General features: G+C 42.8%; 1 protein-coding gene across 4 annotated transcripts in view; it reads right to left on the bottom strand.

Annotated features, from left to right (window-relative positions):
- igf1rb (insulin like growth factor 1b receptor) overlaps window positions 1-15231 on the bottom strand; it is a 108132-nt gene that overhangs the window by 46852 nt on the left and 46049 nt on the right. For all 4 annotated transcript variants that reach the window (XR_016492217.1, XM_090222061.1, XM_090222060.1 and 1 more), the window contains exons 7-9: window positions 10437-10645; window positions 2826-2952; window positions 806-1041 (exon numbers count right to left, since the gene is read on the bottom strand). Coding sequence is in view for 3 of the 4 variants with exons in the window: in XM_090222061.1 (XP_090078187.1) it covers window positions 806-1041; window positions 2826-2952; window positions 10437-10645 (572 nt within the window). In the remaining variant the exon portion in view is untranslated. The remainder of the gene's footprint in view (window positions 1-805; window positions 1042-2825; window positions 2953-10436; window positions 10646-15231) is intronic.

The following is a 15231-nucleotide window of genomic DNA, read 5'->3' as shown; positions in this document are numbered from 1 at the left end:
GGCTCTACAGGAAACAGATTATAACAGTTCTCACATCCAGGGACATGGACGGCTCTACAGGAAACAGATTATAACAGTTCTCACATCCAGGGGCATGGACGGCTCTACAGGAAACAGAAAGATTTAAAGATGGTAACTGGGCCTTGTGACAGTACTTCCTAGAGCTCTGCTACCCAACCCCCCATATTATACATCAGGTCTGTTCTTAATCAATAAACCCTACACCCTAACCCCTACACCCTAACCCCTCCACCCTAACCCCTCCACCCTAACCCCTCCACCCTAACCACTACACCCTAACCACTACACCCTAACCCCTACACCCTAACCCCTCCACCCTAACCACTACACCCTGCACCCTAACCCCTACACCCCTGTCCTTTACCTGAGGGGCTGGTTCTGATGTAGACTACTTCACTCTTGGCTCCCAGGATGTCTAACCCCTCCACCCTAACCCCTAAACCCTCCACCCTAACACCCCCACCCTAACCCCTCCACCCCTGTCCTTTACCTGAGAGGCTGGTTCTGATGTACACTACTTCACTCTTGGCTCCCAGGATGTCTAACCCCTCACCCCTAACCCCTACACCCCACACCCCTGTCCTTTACCTGAGGGGCTGGTTCTGATGTAGACTACTTCACTCTTGGCTCCCAGGATGTCTAACCCCTCCACCCTAACCCCTAAACCCTAACCCCTCCACCCCTGTCCTTTACCTGAGGGGCTGGTACTGATGTAGACTACTTCACTCTTGGCTCCCAGGATGTCTAACCCCTCCACCCTAACCCCTCCACCCCTGTCCTTTACCTGAGGGGCTGGTTCTGATGTAGACTACTTCACTCTTGGCTCCCAGGATGTGTCTATCCTCTGCCACCAGAGTGATGGCCTTGACGTAGATGGCGTACTGGGTCCAGGGCTTGAGAGGCGACAGTAGAACCCCCGGGTCAGAATTCTTCTCCTGGGGAAGGTCCACGTCCACCATGTTCCAACTGTTGGAGCCACAACCGTCCTGGCCGTCAAACTCTGTGATGTTCTGGTACGCACTGGAGGAGAGGGAGACGCATGGGTTAGAGGATATAGAGAAAGTAGAGGCAGACTGATGGGTTAGTGGATATAGAGGAAGTAGAGGCAGACTGATGGGTTAGAGGATATAGAGGAAGCAGAGGCAAACTGATGGGTTAGAGGATATAGAGGATGCAGAAGCAGACTGATGGGTTAGAGGATATAGAGGCAGACTGATGGGTTAGAGGATATAGAGGAAGTAGAGCCAGACTGATGGGTTAGGGTTAGAGGATATAGAGGAAGTAGAGAGACTGATGGGTTAGAGGATATAGAGGAAGTAGAGGAAGTAGAGAGAGACTGATGGGTTAGAGGATGTTCTAGGATATAGAGGAAGTAGAGAAAGACTGATGGGTTAGGGGATATAGAGGATGTACAGACAGACTGATGGTTAAGAGGATATAGAGGAAGTAGAGCCAGACTGATGGGTTAGGGGATATAGAGGATATAGAGGAAGTAGAGACAGACTGATGGGTCAGAGGATATAGAGGAAGTAGAGGCTGACTGATGGGTTAGGGGATATAGAGGATATAGAGGAAGTAGAGCCAGACTGATGGGTTAGGGGATATAGAGGATATAGAGGAAGTAGAGCCAGACTGATGGGTTAGGGGATATAGAGGAAGTAGAGACAGACTGATGGGTTAGGGGATATAGAGGATATAGAGGAAGTAGAGCCAGACTGATGGGTTAGGGGATATAGAGGATATAGAGGAAGTAGAGCCAGACTGATGGTTAGAGGATATAGAGGAATTAGAGACAAACTGATGGGTTAGGGGATAGAGGAAGTAGAGACAGACTGATGGGTTAGGGGATATAGAGGAAGTAGAGACAGACTGATGGGTTAGAGGATATAGAGGAAGTAGAGAGAGACTGATGGGTTAGAGGATATAGAGGAAGTCGAGAGACTGATGGGTCAGAGGATATAGAGGAAGTAGAGACAGACTGATGGGTTAGAGGATATAGAGGAAGTACAGACAGACTGATGGGTTAGAGGATATAGAGGAAGTAGAGAGAGACTGATGGGTTAGAGGATATAGAGGAAGTACAGACAGACTGATGGGTTAGAGGATATAGAGGAAGTACAGACAGACTGATGGGTTAGAGGATATAGAGGAAGTAGAGACAGACTGATGGGTTAGGGATTATATAGAGAAAGTAGAGACAGACTGATGGGTTAGAGGATATAGAGGAAGTAAAGACAGACTGATGGGTTAGGTGATGTTCTAGGATATAGAGGAAGTAGAGAGACTGATGGGTTAGAGGATATAGAGGAAGTACAGAGAGACTGATGGGTTAGGGGATATAGAGGAAGTAGAGACAGACTGATGGGTTAGGGTTAGATATAGATGAAGTAGAGTGATGGGTTAGAGGATGTTCTAGGATATAGAGGAAGTACAGACAGACTGATGGGTTAGAGAATGTTCTAGGATATAGAGGAAGTAGAGAGACTGATGGGTTAGAGGATATAGAGGAAGTACAGACAGACTGATGGGTTAGAGGATATAGAGGAAGTAGAGAGAGACTGATGGGTTAGAGGATATAGAGGAAGTAGAGACAGACTGATGGGTTAGAGGATATAGTGGAAGTACAGACAGACTGATGGGTTAGGGTTAGATATAGAGGAAGTAGAGTGATGGGTTAGAGGATATAGAGGAAGTACAGACAGACTGATGGGTTAGGGTTAGATATAGAGGAAGTAGAGTGATGGGTTAGAGGATGTTCTAGGATATAGAGGAAGTACAGACAGACTGACTGTAGAGTAACTTACGCCTCCTTGTAGTATAGTATGAATGAGATGAGGTCTCTATAGTCTGGGGGTCTGTAGCGCTGCCAGGTCACTTTGATACGGTTAGACATCGTACTGTTGGACTTGAACCGCAAGATCTTACTCTCACCTGGTGAACACAACCAATCACACAATTTACACAGCCTGTTCACCTGGCAACCAATCACAACCAGTCAGCTCACCTGGAGAATACAACCAATCACAACGATCAGCCCTAATCCTACAGGTGCTTAGAAACATCTCATCAAACCAGCCTATTACATTGTCTCGGTGTTGAGATCAAACCAGCACATTACATTGTCTCAGTGTTGAGATCAAACCAGCCCATTACATTGTCTCAGTGTTGAGATCAAACCAGCACATTACATTGTCTCAGTGTTGAGATCAAACCAGCCCATTACATTGTCTCAGTGTTGAGATCAAACCAGCCCATTACATTGTCTCAGTGTTGAGATCAAACCAGCCCATTACATTGTCTCAGTGTTGAGATCAAACGAGCCCATCACATTGTCTCAGTGGTGAGATCAAACCAGCCCATTACATTGTCTCAGTGGTGAGATCAAACCAGCACATTACATTGTCTCAGTGGTGAGATCAAACCAGCACATTACATTGTCTCAGTGTTGAGATCAAACCAGCCCATTACATTGTCTCAGTGTTGAGATCAAACCAGCACATTACATTGTCTCAGTGTTGAGATCAAACCAGCCCATTACATTGTCTCAGTGTTGAGATCAAACCAGCCCATTACATTGTCTCAGTGTTGAGATCAAACCAGCCCATTGCATTGTCTCAGTGTTGAGATCAAACCAGCCCATCACATTGTCTCAGTGGTGAGATCAAACCAGCCCATTACATTGTCTCAGTGTTGAGATCAAACCAGCCCATTACACTGTCTAAGTGGTGAGAGCAGGAAAAGTAGAACTTGTTTGTTTCCAGAGTTTGCTGTCGAGGGCATTATGGTGTGGGCTGAACCATGCAGTACACAACTATTTCTTCAACGAATGGACATGGCTGAAACATTTATTTATTTGACTTTTTTTTTAACTAGGCAAGTCAGTTATGAACAAATTCTCATTTTTCTTCCTGCATTGATCAGGGGCAGAACGACATATTTTTACCATGTCAGCTCGGGGATTTGATCTAGCAACCCTTCAGTTACTGGCCCAATGCTCTAACCACTAGGCTACCTGCCACTCCACATGCAGTACACAGCTATTGTTTCAATGAATGGACATGGCTGAACCATGCAGTATATACTATGAAATGACATGTGTATGGAATCACGTAGTAAACAAAAAAGTGTTAAACTGATCAAAATATATTTCAAATTCTTCAAAGAAGCCACCCTTTGCCTTGATGACAGCTTGGCACACTCTGGCATTCTCTCAACCAGCTTCACGATGTAGTCACTTGGAATGCATTTCAATTAACAGGTGTGCCTTGTTAAAATGCTAATTTGTGTAATTTCTTTCCTTCTCAATGCATTTGAGCCAATCAGTTGTGTTGTGACAAGGTAGGGGGGGTATACAGAAGATATCCCTATTTCCTAAAAGAACAAGTCCACATTATCAAAAGAACAACTCAAATAAGCAAAGAGAAACGACAGTCAATCGGAACATTTCAAGAACTTTGAAAGTTTCTTCAAGTGCAGTCGCAAAAACCATCAAGCGCTATGATGAATCTGTCTCTCATGAGGACTGCCACAGGAAAGGAAGACCCAGCGTTACCTCTGCTGCCGAGGATAAGTTCATTAGCGTTGACTACACCTCAGATTGCAGCCCAGTTCAAGTAACAAAAACATCTCATCATCAACTGTTCAGAGGAGACTGTGTGAATCAGGACTTCATGATCGAATTGCTGCAGAGAAATCACTACTAAAGGACACCAATAAGAAGAGACTTGTTTGGGCCAAGGAACACGACCAATGGACATTAGACCGGTGGAAATCTGTCCTTTGGTCTGATGAGTCCAAATTTGAGATTTTTGGTTCCAACCGCCATGTCTTTGTGCGATGCAGAGTAGGTGAACGGATTATCTCTGCATGTGTGGTTCCCACCGTGAAGCATGAAGTAGGTGGTGTGATGGTGTGGGGATGCTTTGCCAGTGACTCTGATTTAGTTAGAATAAACCAGCATGGCTACCACAGCATTCTGCAGCGATACGCCATCCCATCTGGTTTGCGCTTAGTGGGACTATCATTTGTTTTTCAACAGGACAATGACCCAACACACCTCCAGGCTGTGTAAGGGCTATATGACCAAGGAGAGTGATGGAGTGCTGCATCAGATGACCTGGCCTCCACAATCACCTGACCTCAACCCAATTGATATGGTTTGGGATGAGTTGGACCACCGAGTGAAGGAAAAAAAGCCAACAAGTGCTCAGCATATGTGGGAACTCCTTCAAGACCGTTGGAAAAGTATTCCTCATGAAGCTGGTTGAGAGAATGCCAAGAGTGTGCTAAGCTGTCATCAAGGCAAAGGGTGGCTACTTTGAAGAATCTAAAATCTATATTTTTATTTGTTTAACTTTTTTAGTTACTACATAATTGCATATGTGTTATTTCATAGTTTGGATGTTTTCACTAATGTAGAAAATAGCAAAACTAAAAAAAGAAAACTTGAATGAGTAGGTGTCCAAACTTGACTGGTACTGCCATGTAGTAACTAAAAAGGTTTAATATAAAGTATAGTATTATAGAGCTGTATAGTGTAGTACAGTATAATATAAAGTACAGGATCATAGAGCTGTATAGTACAGTATATTATAAAGTAAAGCATCATAGAGCTATTTAATATAAAGTTTCATAGAGCTGTATAGTATAATATATTGCAGCTGTATAGTCTAGTATAGTATAATATAAAGTATTGTATCATAGAGCTGTTTAATATAAAGTTTCATAGAGCTGTACAGTATAATATATTGCAGCTGTATAGTCTAGTATAGTATAATATAAAGTATTGTATCATAGAGCTGTTTAATATAAAGTTTCATAGAGCTGTACAGTATAATATATTGCAGCTGTATAGTCTAGTATAGTATAATATAAAGTATTGTATCATAGAGCTGTTTAATATAAAGTTTCATAGAGCTGTACAGTATAATATATTGCAGCTGTATAGTCTAGTATAGTATAATATAAAGTATTGTATCATAGAGCTGTTTAATATAAAGTTTCATAGAGCTGTATAGTATAATATATTGCAGCTGTATAGTCTAGTATAGTATAATATAAAGTATTGTATCATAGAGCTGTTTAATATAAAGTTTCATAGAGCTGTATAGTATAATATATTGCAGCTGTATAGTCTAGTATAGTATAATATAAAGTATTGTATCATAGAGCTGTTTAATATAAAGTTTCATAGAGCTGTATAGTATAATATCAAGTATAATATATTGCAGTTGTATAGTCTAGTATAGTATAAAGTAAAGTATCAGAGCTGTATGCTACAGTATAATATAAAGTATAATATCAGAGCAGCATAGTATAATATAAAGTATGGTATCATAGAGCTGTTAAATATAAAGTATAGTATAATAGAGCTGTATAGTACAGTATAATATCATAGAGCTGTACAGTATAATATCATAGAGCTGTTAAATATAAAGTATAGTATAATAGAGCTGTATAGTACAGTATAATATCATAGAGCCGTATAGTACAGTATAATATCTTAGAGCTGTATAGTATAGTATAATATCATAGAGCTGTACAGTATAGTATAATATCATAGAGCCGTACAGTACAGTATAATATCATAGAGCTGTATAGTACAGTATAATATCATAGAGCTGTATAGTACAGTATAATATCATAGAGCTGTACAGTATAATATCATAGAGCTGTACAGTATAATATCATAGAGCTGTACAGTATAATATCATAGAGCCGTACAGTACAGTATAATATCATAGAGCCGTATAGTACAGTATAATATCATAGAGCCGTATAGTATAATATCATAGAGCTGTATAGTACAGTATAATATCATAGAGCTGTACAGTATAGTATAATATCATAGAGCCGTACAGTACAGTATAATATCATAGAGCTGTATAGTACAGTATAATATCATAGAGCTGTATAGTATAATATCATAGAGCTGTATAGTACAGTATAATATCATAGAGCTGTATAGTACAGTATAATATCATAGAGCTGTATAGTACAGTATAATATCATAGAGCTGTAAAGTATAATATCATAGAGCTGTACACTACAATATCATAGAGCTGTATAGTACAATATCATAGAGCTGTACACTACAATATCATAGAGCTGTATAGTACAGTATAATATCATAGAGCTGTATAGTACAGTATAATATCATAGAGCTGTATAGTACAGTATAATATCATAGAGCTGTATAGTACAGTATAATATCATAGAGCTGTACAGTATAATATCATAGAGCTGTACAGTATAATATCATAGAGCTGTACAGTATAATATCATAGAGCTGTACAGTATAATATCATAGAGCTGTATAGTACAGTATAATATCATAGAGCTGTACAGTACAGTATAATATCATAGAGCTGTACAGTACAGTATAATATCATAGAGCTGTATAGTACAGTATAATATCATAGAGCTGTATAGTACAGTATAATATCATAGAGCTGTACAGTATAATATCAGAGCTGTATAGTACAGTATAATATCATAGAGCTGTACAGTACAGTATAATATCATAGAGCTGTACAGTATAATATCATAGAGCTGTATAGTACAGTATAATATCATAGAGCTGTACAGTATAATAGCATAGAGCTGTACAGTATAATATCATAGAGCTGTACAGTATAATATCATAGAGCTGTACAGTATAATATCATAGAGCTGTACAGTACAATATCATAGAGCTGTACAGTATAATATCATAGAGCTGTACAGTATAATATCATAGAGCTGTACAGTATAATATCATAGAGCTGTACAGTATAATATCATAGAGCTGTACAGTATAATATCATAGAGCTGTACAGTATAATATCATAGAGCTGTACAGTATAATATCATAGAGCTGTACAGTACAGTATAATATCATAGAGCTGTATAGTACAGTATAATATCATAGAGCTGTATAGTACAGTATAATATCATAGAGCTGTATAGTACAGTATAATATCATAGAGCTGTACAGTACAGTATAATATCATAGAGCTGTACAGTACAGTATAATATCATAGAGCTGTACAGTACAGTATAATATCATAGAGCTGTATAGTATAATATCATAGAGCCGTACAGTACAGTATAATATCATAGAGCTGTATAGTACAGTATAATATCATAGAGCTGTACAGTATAATATCATAGAGCTGTATAATATCATAGAGCTGTATAGTACAGTATAATATCATAGAGCTGTATAGTATAATATCATAGAGCTGTACAGTACAGTATAATATCATAGAGCTGTATAGTACAGTATAATATCATAGAGCTGTATAGTACAGTATAATATCATAGAGCTGTATAGTATAATATCATAGAGCTGTACAGTATAATATCATAGAGCTGTACAGTACAATATCATAGAGCTGTATAGTATAATATCATAGAGCTGTATAGTATAATATCATAGAGCTGTACAGTACAGTATAATATCATAGAGCTGTATAGTACAGTATAATATCATAGAGCTGTATAGTACAGTATAATATCATAGAGCTGTATAGTATAATATCATAGAGCTGTATAGTATAATATCATAGAGCTGTACAGTACAGTATAATATCATAGAGCTGTACAGTATAATATCATAGAGCTGTACAGTATAATATCATAGAGCTGTACAGTATAATATCATAGAGCTGTACAGTATAATATCATAGAGCTGTACAGTATAATATCATAGAGCTGTACAGTATAATATCATAGAGCTGTACAGTATAATATCATAGAGCTGTACAGTACAGTATAATATCATAGAGCTGTATAGTACAGTATAATATCATAGAGCTGTATAGTACAGTATAATATCATAGAGCTGTATAGTACAGTATAATATCATAGAGCTGTATAGTACAGTATAATATCATAGAGCTGTATAGTACAGTATAATATCATAGAGCTGTATAGTACAGTATAATATCATAGAGCTGTATAGTACAGTATAATATCATAGAGCTGTATAGTATAATATCATAGAGCTGTATAGTACAGTATAATATCATAGAGCTGTATAGTATAATATCATAGAGCTGTACAGTACAGTATAATATCATAGAGCTGTATAGTACAGTATAATATCATAGAGCTGTATAGTATAATATCATAGAGCTGTATAGTACAGTATAATATCATAGAGCTGTATAGTACAGTATAATATCATAGAGCTGTACAGTATAATATCATAGAGCTGTACAGTACAGTATAATATCATAGAGCTGTATAGTACAGTATAATATCATAGAGCTGTACAGTACAGTATAATATCATAGAGCTGTACAGTATAATATCATAGAGCTGTATAGTACAGTATAATATCATAGAGCTGTATAGTACAGTATAATATCATAGAGCTGTATAGTACAGTATAATATCATAGAGCTGTACAGTATAATATCATAGAGCTGTATAGTACAGTATAATATCATAGAGCCGTATAGTACAGTATAATATCATAGAGCTGTACAGTACAGTATAATATCATAGAGCTGTATAGTACAGTATAATATCATAGAGCTGTATAGTACAGTATAATATCATAGAGCTGTACAGTACAGTATAATATCATAGAGCCGTATAGTACAGTATAATATCATAGAGCCGTACAGTATAATATCATAGAGCTGTACAGTATAATATCATAGAGCTGTACAGTATAATATCATAGAGCTGTACAGTATAATATCATAGAGCTGTACAGTATAATATCATAGAGCTGTACAGTACAGTATAATATCATAGAGCTGTATAGTACAGTATAATATCATAGAGCTGTACAGTATAATATCATAGAGCTGTACAGTATAATATCATAGAGCTGTATAGTACAGTATAATATCATAGAGCCGTATAGTACAGTATAATATCATAGAGCTGTATAGTACAGTATAATATCATAGAGCTGTACAGTACAGTATAATATCATAGAGCCGTACAGTACAGTATAATATCATAGAGCTGTATAGTACAGTATAATATCATAGAGCTGTACAGTACAGTATAATATCATAGAGCCGTACAGTACAGTATAATATCATAGAGCTGTATAGTACAGTATAATATCATAGAGCTGTATAGTACAGTATAATATCATAGAGCTGTACAGTACAGTATAATATCATAGAGCCGTACAGTACAGTATAATATCATAGAGCTGTATAGTACAGTATAATATCATAGAGCTGTACAGTATAATATCATAGAGCTGTACAGTACAGTATAATATCATAGAGCCGTACAGTACAGTATAATATCATAGAGCCGTACAGTACAGTATAATATCATAGAGCTGTATAGTACAGTATAATATCATAGAGCCGTACAGTACAGTATAATATCATAGAGCCGTACAGTACAGTATAATATCATAGAGCTGTATAGTACAGTATAATATAAATAAAGTATCGTACAGCTTGCTCGGTCTCCGTTGTTCCTGAAGTCGTCCTCCTCAAACTTCTCTGTGATGCCCGTCCTCTGCCACATCTTCCGGATCTCCGACATGCAGAGTTTAGGGTTGGATCGGAAGAACAGTTTCCCGGCCCGGATGGTCAGGTTGTGCTGGGTCCAATCCCACAAGAACTGGAGGTGCTGATTGTCTACTGCATGGAAAGCATACATGCTGAGGGGATTGAGGGGGCAGAGAGGAGGAACAGAGGAGAGAGGAGAGAGAGGTGGGGAGGGAGAGAGAGGAGAGAGAGGTGGGGAGGGAGAGAGAGGAGAGAAGAGGGAGAGAGGTGGGGAGGGAGAGAGAGGAGAGAAGAGGGAGAGAGGTGGGGAGGGAGAGAGAGGAGAGAGAGGTGGGGAGGGAGAGGTGTGGAGGGAGAGAGAGGAGAGAGAGGTGGGGAGGGAGAGAGGAGAGAAGATGGAGAGAGGTGGGGAGGGAGAGAGAGGAGAGAAGAGGGAGAGAGGTGGGGAGGGAGAGAGAGGAGAGAAGAGGGAGAGAGGTGGGGAGGGAGAGAGAGGAGAGAGAGGTGGGGAGGGAGAGAGAGGAGAGAAGAGGGAGAGAGGTGGGGAGGGAGAGAGAGGAGAGAAGAGGGAGAGAGGTGGGGAGGAAGAGAGAGGGGGAGGAAGAGAGGTGGGGAGGAAGAGAGGTGGGGAGGAAGAGAGGTGGGGAGGAAGAGAGGTGGGGAGGAAGAGAGGTGGGGAGGAAGAGAGAGGTGGGGAGGAAGAGAGAGGTGGGGAGGGAGAGAGAGGTGGGGAGGAAGAGAGAGGTGGGGAGGGAGAGAGAGGTGGGGAGGGAGAGAGAGGTGGGGAGGGAGAGAGGTGGGGAGGGAGAGAGAGGTGGGGAGGAAGAGAGAGGTGGGGAGGGAGAGAGAGGTGGGGAGGGAGATAGAGGAGAGAAGAGGGAGAGAGGTGGGGAGGGAGAGAGAGAGAGAGGAGAGAGGTGGGGAGGGAGAGAGGTAGAGAGATGGGGAGGAAGAGAGAGAGAGAGGTGGGGAGGTAGAGAGAGAGAGAGGTAGAGGGAGGAGAGATGGGGAGGGAGTAGGGAGGAGAAAGAACAGGGAGTCACCAACAGTAAACAGAAATATCCTCTCAGTCTGATGGTCCCCACCACACTAACCCTGCAGTCTGATGGTCCCCACCACACTAACCCTGCAGTCTGATGGCCCCCACCACACTAACCCTGCAGTCTGATGGCCCCCACCACACTAACCCTACAGTCTGATGGTCCCCACCACACTAACCCTACAGCCTGATGGTCTCCACCACACTAACCCTCAGTCTGATGGTCTCCACCACACTAACCCTGCAGTCTGATGGTCCCCACCACACTAACCCTGCAGTCTGATGGTCTCCACCACACTAACCCTGCAGTCTGATGGACTCCACCACACTAACCCTGCAGTCTGATGGTCTCCACCACACTAACCCTGCAGTCTGATGGTCTCCACCACACTAACCCTGCAGTCTGATGGTCTCCACCACACTAACCCTGCAGTCTGATGGACTCCACCACACTAACCCTGCAGTCTGATGGTCTCCACCACACTAACCCTGCAGTCTGATGGACTCCACCACACTAACCCTCAGTCTGCTGGTCTCCACCACACTAACCCTGCAGTCTGATGGTCTCCACCACACTAACCCTGCAGTCTGATGGACTCCACCACACTAACCCTGCAGTCTGATGGACTCCACCACACTAACCCTGCAGTCTGATGGTCTCCACCACACTAACCCTGCAGTCTGATGGACTCCACCACACTAACCCTGCAGTCTGATGGACTCCACCACACTAACCCTGCAGTCTGATGGTCTCCACCACACTAACCCTGCAGTCTGATGGTCTCCACCACACTAACCCTGCAGTCTGATGGTCCCCACCACACTAACCCTGCAGTCTGATGGACTCCACCACACTAACCCTGCAGTCTGATGGTCTCCACCACACTAACCCTGCAGTCTGATGGTCCCCACCACACTAACCCTGCAGTCTGATGGACTCCACCACACTAACCCTGCAGTCTGATGGTCTCCACCACACTAACCCTGCAGTCTGATGGTCCCCACCACACTAACCCTGCAGTCTGATGGACTCCACCACACTAACCCTGCAGTCTGATGGTCTCCACCACACTAACCCTGCAGTCTGATGGTCTCCACCACACTAACCCTGCAGTCTGATGGTCCCCACCACACTAACCCTGCAGTCTGATGGTCCCCACCACACTAACCCTGCAGTCTGATGGCCCCCACCACACTAACCCTGCAGTCTGATGGCCCCCACCACACTAACCATGCAGTCTGATGGTCTCCACCACACTAACCCTCAGTCTGATGGTCTCCACCACACTAACCCTGCAGTCTGATGGTCCCCACCACACTAACCCTGCAGTCTGATGGCCCCCACCACACTAACCCTGCAGTCTGATGGCCCCCACCACACTAACCCTGCAGTCTGATGGTCTCCACCACACTAACCCTGCAGTCTGATGGTCTCCACCACACTAACCCTGCAGTCTGATGGTCTCCACCACACTAACCCTGCAGTCTGATGGTCTCCACCACACTAACCCTCAGTCTGATGGCCCCCACCACACTAACCCTGCAGTCTGATGGCCCCCACCACACTAACCCTGCAGTCTGATGGTCTCCACCACACTAACCCTGCAGTCTGATGGTCTCCACCACACTAACCCTGCAGTCTGATGATCTCCACCACACTAACCCTGCAGTCTGATGGCCCCCACCACACTAACCCTGCAGTCTGATGGTCCCCACCACACTAACCCTCAGTCTGATGGTCTCCACCACACTAACCCTGCAGTCTGATGGTCTCCACCACACTAACCCTGCAGTCTGATGGTCTCCACCACACTAACCCTCAGTCTGCTTTCACCCTTTGTGATTAGATGATTATTATAATATTACTGCATCCTGCCTGTCCAGACCAGTACCAGAGGAGATGGACAGATTTTAACAGGGCCAAACGGAGAGAAGACAGAGAAAATGAGAGAGGAGAAGGGGCAGATTTTAACAGGGCCAAATGGAGAGAAGACAGAGAAAATGAGAGAGGAGAAGGGACAGATTTTAATAGGGCCAAACGGAGAGAAGACAGAGAAAATGAGAGAGGAGAAGGGACAGATTTTAATAGGGCCAAACGGAGAGAAGACAGAGAAAATGAGAGAGGAGAAGGGACAGATTTTAATAGGGCCAAATGGAGAGAAGACAGAGAAAATGAGAGAGGCAGATTTTAACAGGGCCAAACGGAGAGAAGACAGAGAAAATGAGAGAGGCAGATTTTAACAGGGCCGAACAGAGAGAAGACAGAGAAAATGAGGAGAGGGGCAGATTTTAACAGGGCCAAACGGAGAGAAGACAGAGAAAATGAGGAGAGGGGCAGATTTTAACAGGGCCAAACGGAGAGAAGACAAAAAATGAGAGGAGAGTGTCAGATTTTAACAGGGCCAAACGGAGAGAAGACAAAGAAAATGAGAGAGGAGAGGGGCAGATTTTAACGGCCAAACGGAGAGAAGACAGAAAATGAGAGAGGGGCAGATTTTAACAGGGTCAAATGGAGAGAAGACAGAGAAAATGAGAGAGGAGAGGGTCAGTAGAACAACACAACTTTAACCACTTTAGTTCCGTGAGGACTCAGGAATGGCAGGAATGCAGTGAGCCTTGGAGCAGATAACTTTCTAATCAGAGAGAGAGAGACAAGGCCGAGGGGAAGTGGAGAGGGGGAGGACGGGTGAGGAGAGGTGGGGGTTTAGGCCAAGGCCCTCTCGTGACCTCGGATGCCATTTTTGAAAACGTTCCGATCGCTCCGTGAGGTTGAGGTGGCCCATTAGCGAGAGCAACGAAGGAGCAGACAAAGCAAGGTCATACTATCTAGGCCTGCCCTGGCAGATCCATCTCATCCAAACCACCACATGTTGCTGCTGTGGTTTACAGTTGAATCAGAGGCAATATTACGACAGCAACAACGTATTTATTTATTTTACAAGTTGAGAACACATTCTACCTGGGGAATAGTTACAGGGGAGAGGAGGGGGATGAATGAACCAATTGGAAGCTGGGGATGATTAGGTGACTTATAGTATGAGAGCCAGATTGAGAATTTAGCCAGGATACCGGGATTAACACCCCTACTATTACAATAAGTGCCATGGGATCTTTAGTGACCACAGAGTCAAGACACCCGTCTAACATCCCATCCGAAAGATGGCAACACTACACAGGCAATGTCCCCAATCACTGCCCTGGGGCATTGGGAAAGAGTGCCTCCTACTGGCCCTCCAACATCACTTCCAGCAGCATCTGGTCTCCCATCCAGGGACTGACCAGGACCAACCCTGCTGAGCTTCAGAAGCAAGCCAGCAGTGGTATGCAGGGTGGTATGCTGCTGCCTAACATAGTGGGATGCAGGGTGGTATGCTGCTGCCTAACAGTGGGATAAAGGGTGGTAGGCTGCTGCCTAACATAGTGGGATGCAGGGTGGTATGCTGCTGCCTAACAGTGGGATGCAGGGTGGTATGCTGCTGCCTAACATAGTGGGATGCAGGGTGGTATGCTGCTGCCTAACATAGTGGGATAAAGGGTGGTAGGCTGCTGCCTAACATAGTGGGATAAAGGGTGGTAGGCTGCTGCCTAACATAGTGGGATGCAGGGTGATCTGCTGCTGCCTAACATAGTGGGATGCAGGGTGGTTTGCTGCTGCCTAACACAGTGGGATGCAGGGTGGTATGCTGCTTCCTAACATTG

This window comes from Oncorhynchus mykiss, chromosome 26 (genome assembly GCF_057628025.1).
Source record: "Oncorhynchus mykiss isolate SJ-2025 chromosome 26, ASM5762802v1, whole genome shotgun sequence".
NCBI lineage: Eukaryota > Metazoa > Chordata > Actinopteri > Salmoniformes > Salmonidae > Oncorhynchus > Oncorhynchus mykiss.
Note: the sequence above shows the minus strand (reverse complement) of the source record. Positions and strands in the feature narration are given on the sequence as shown.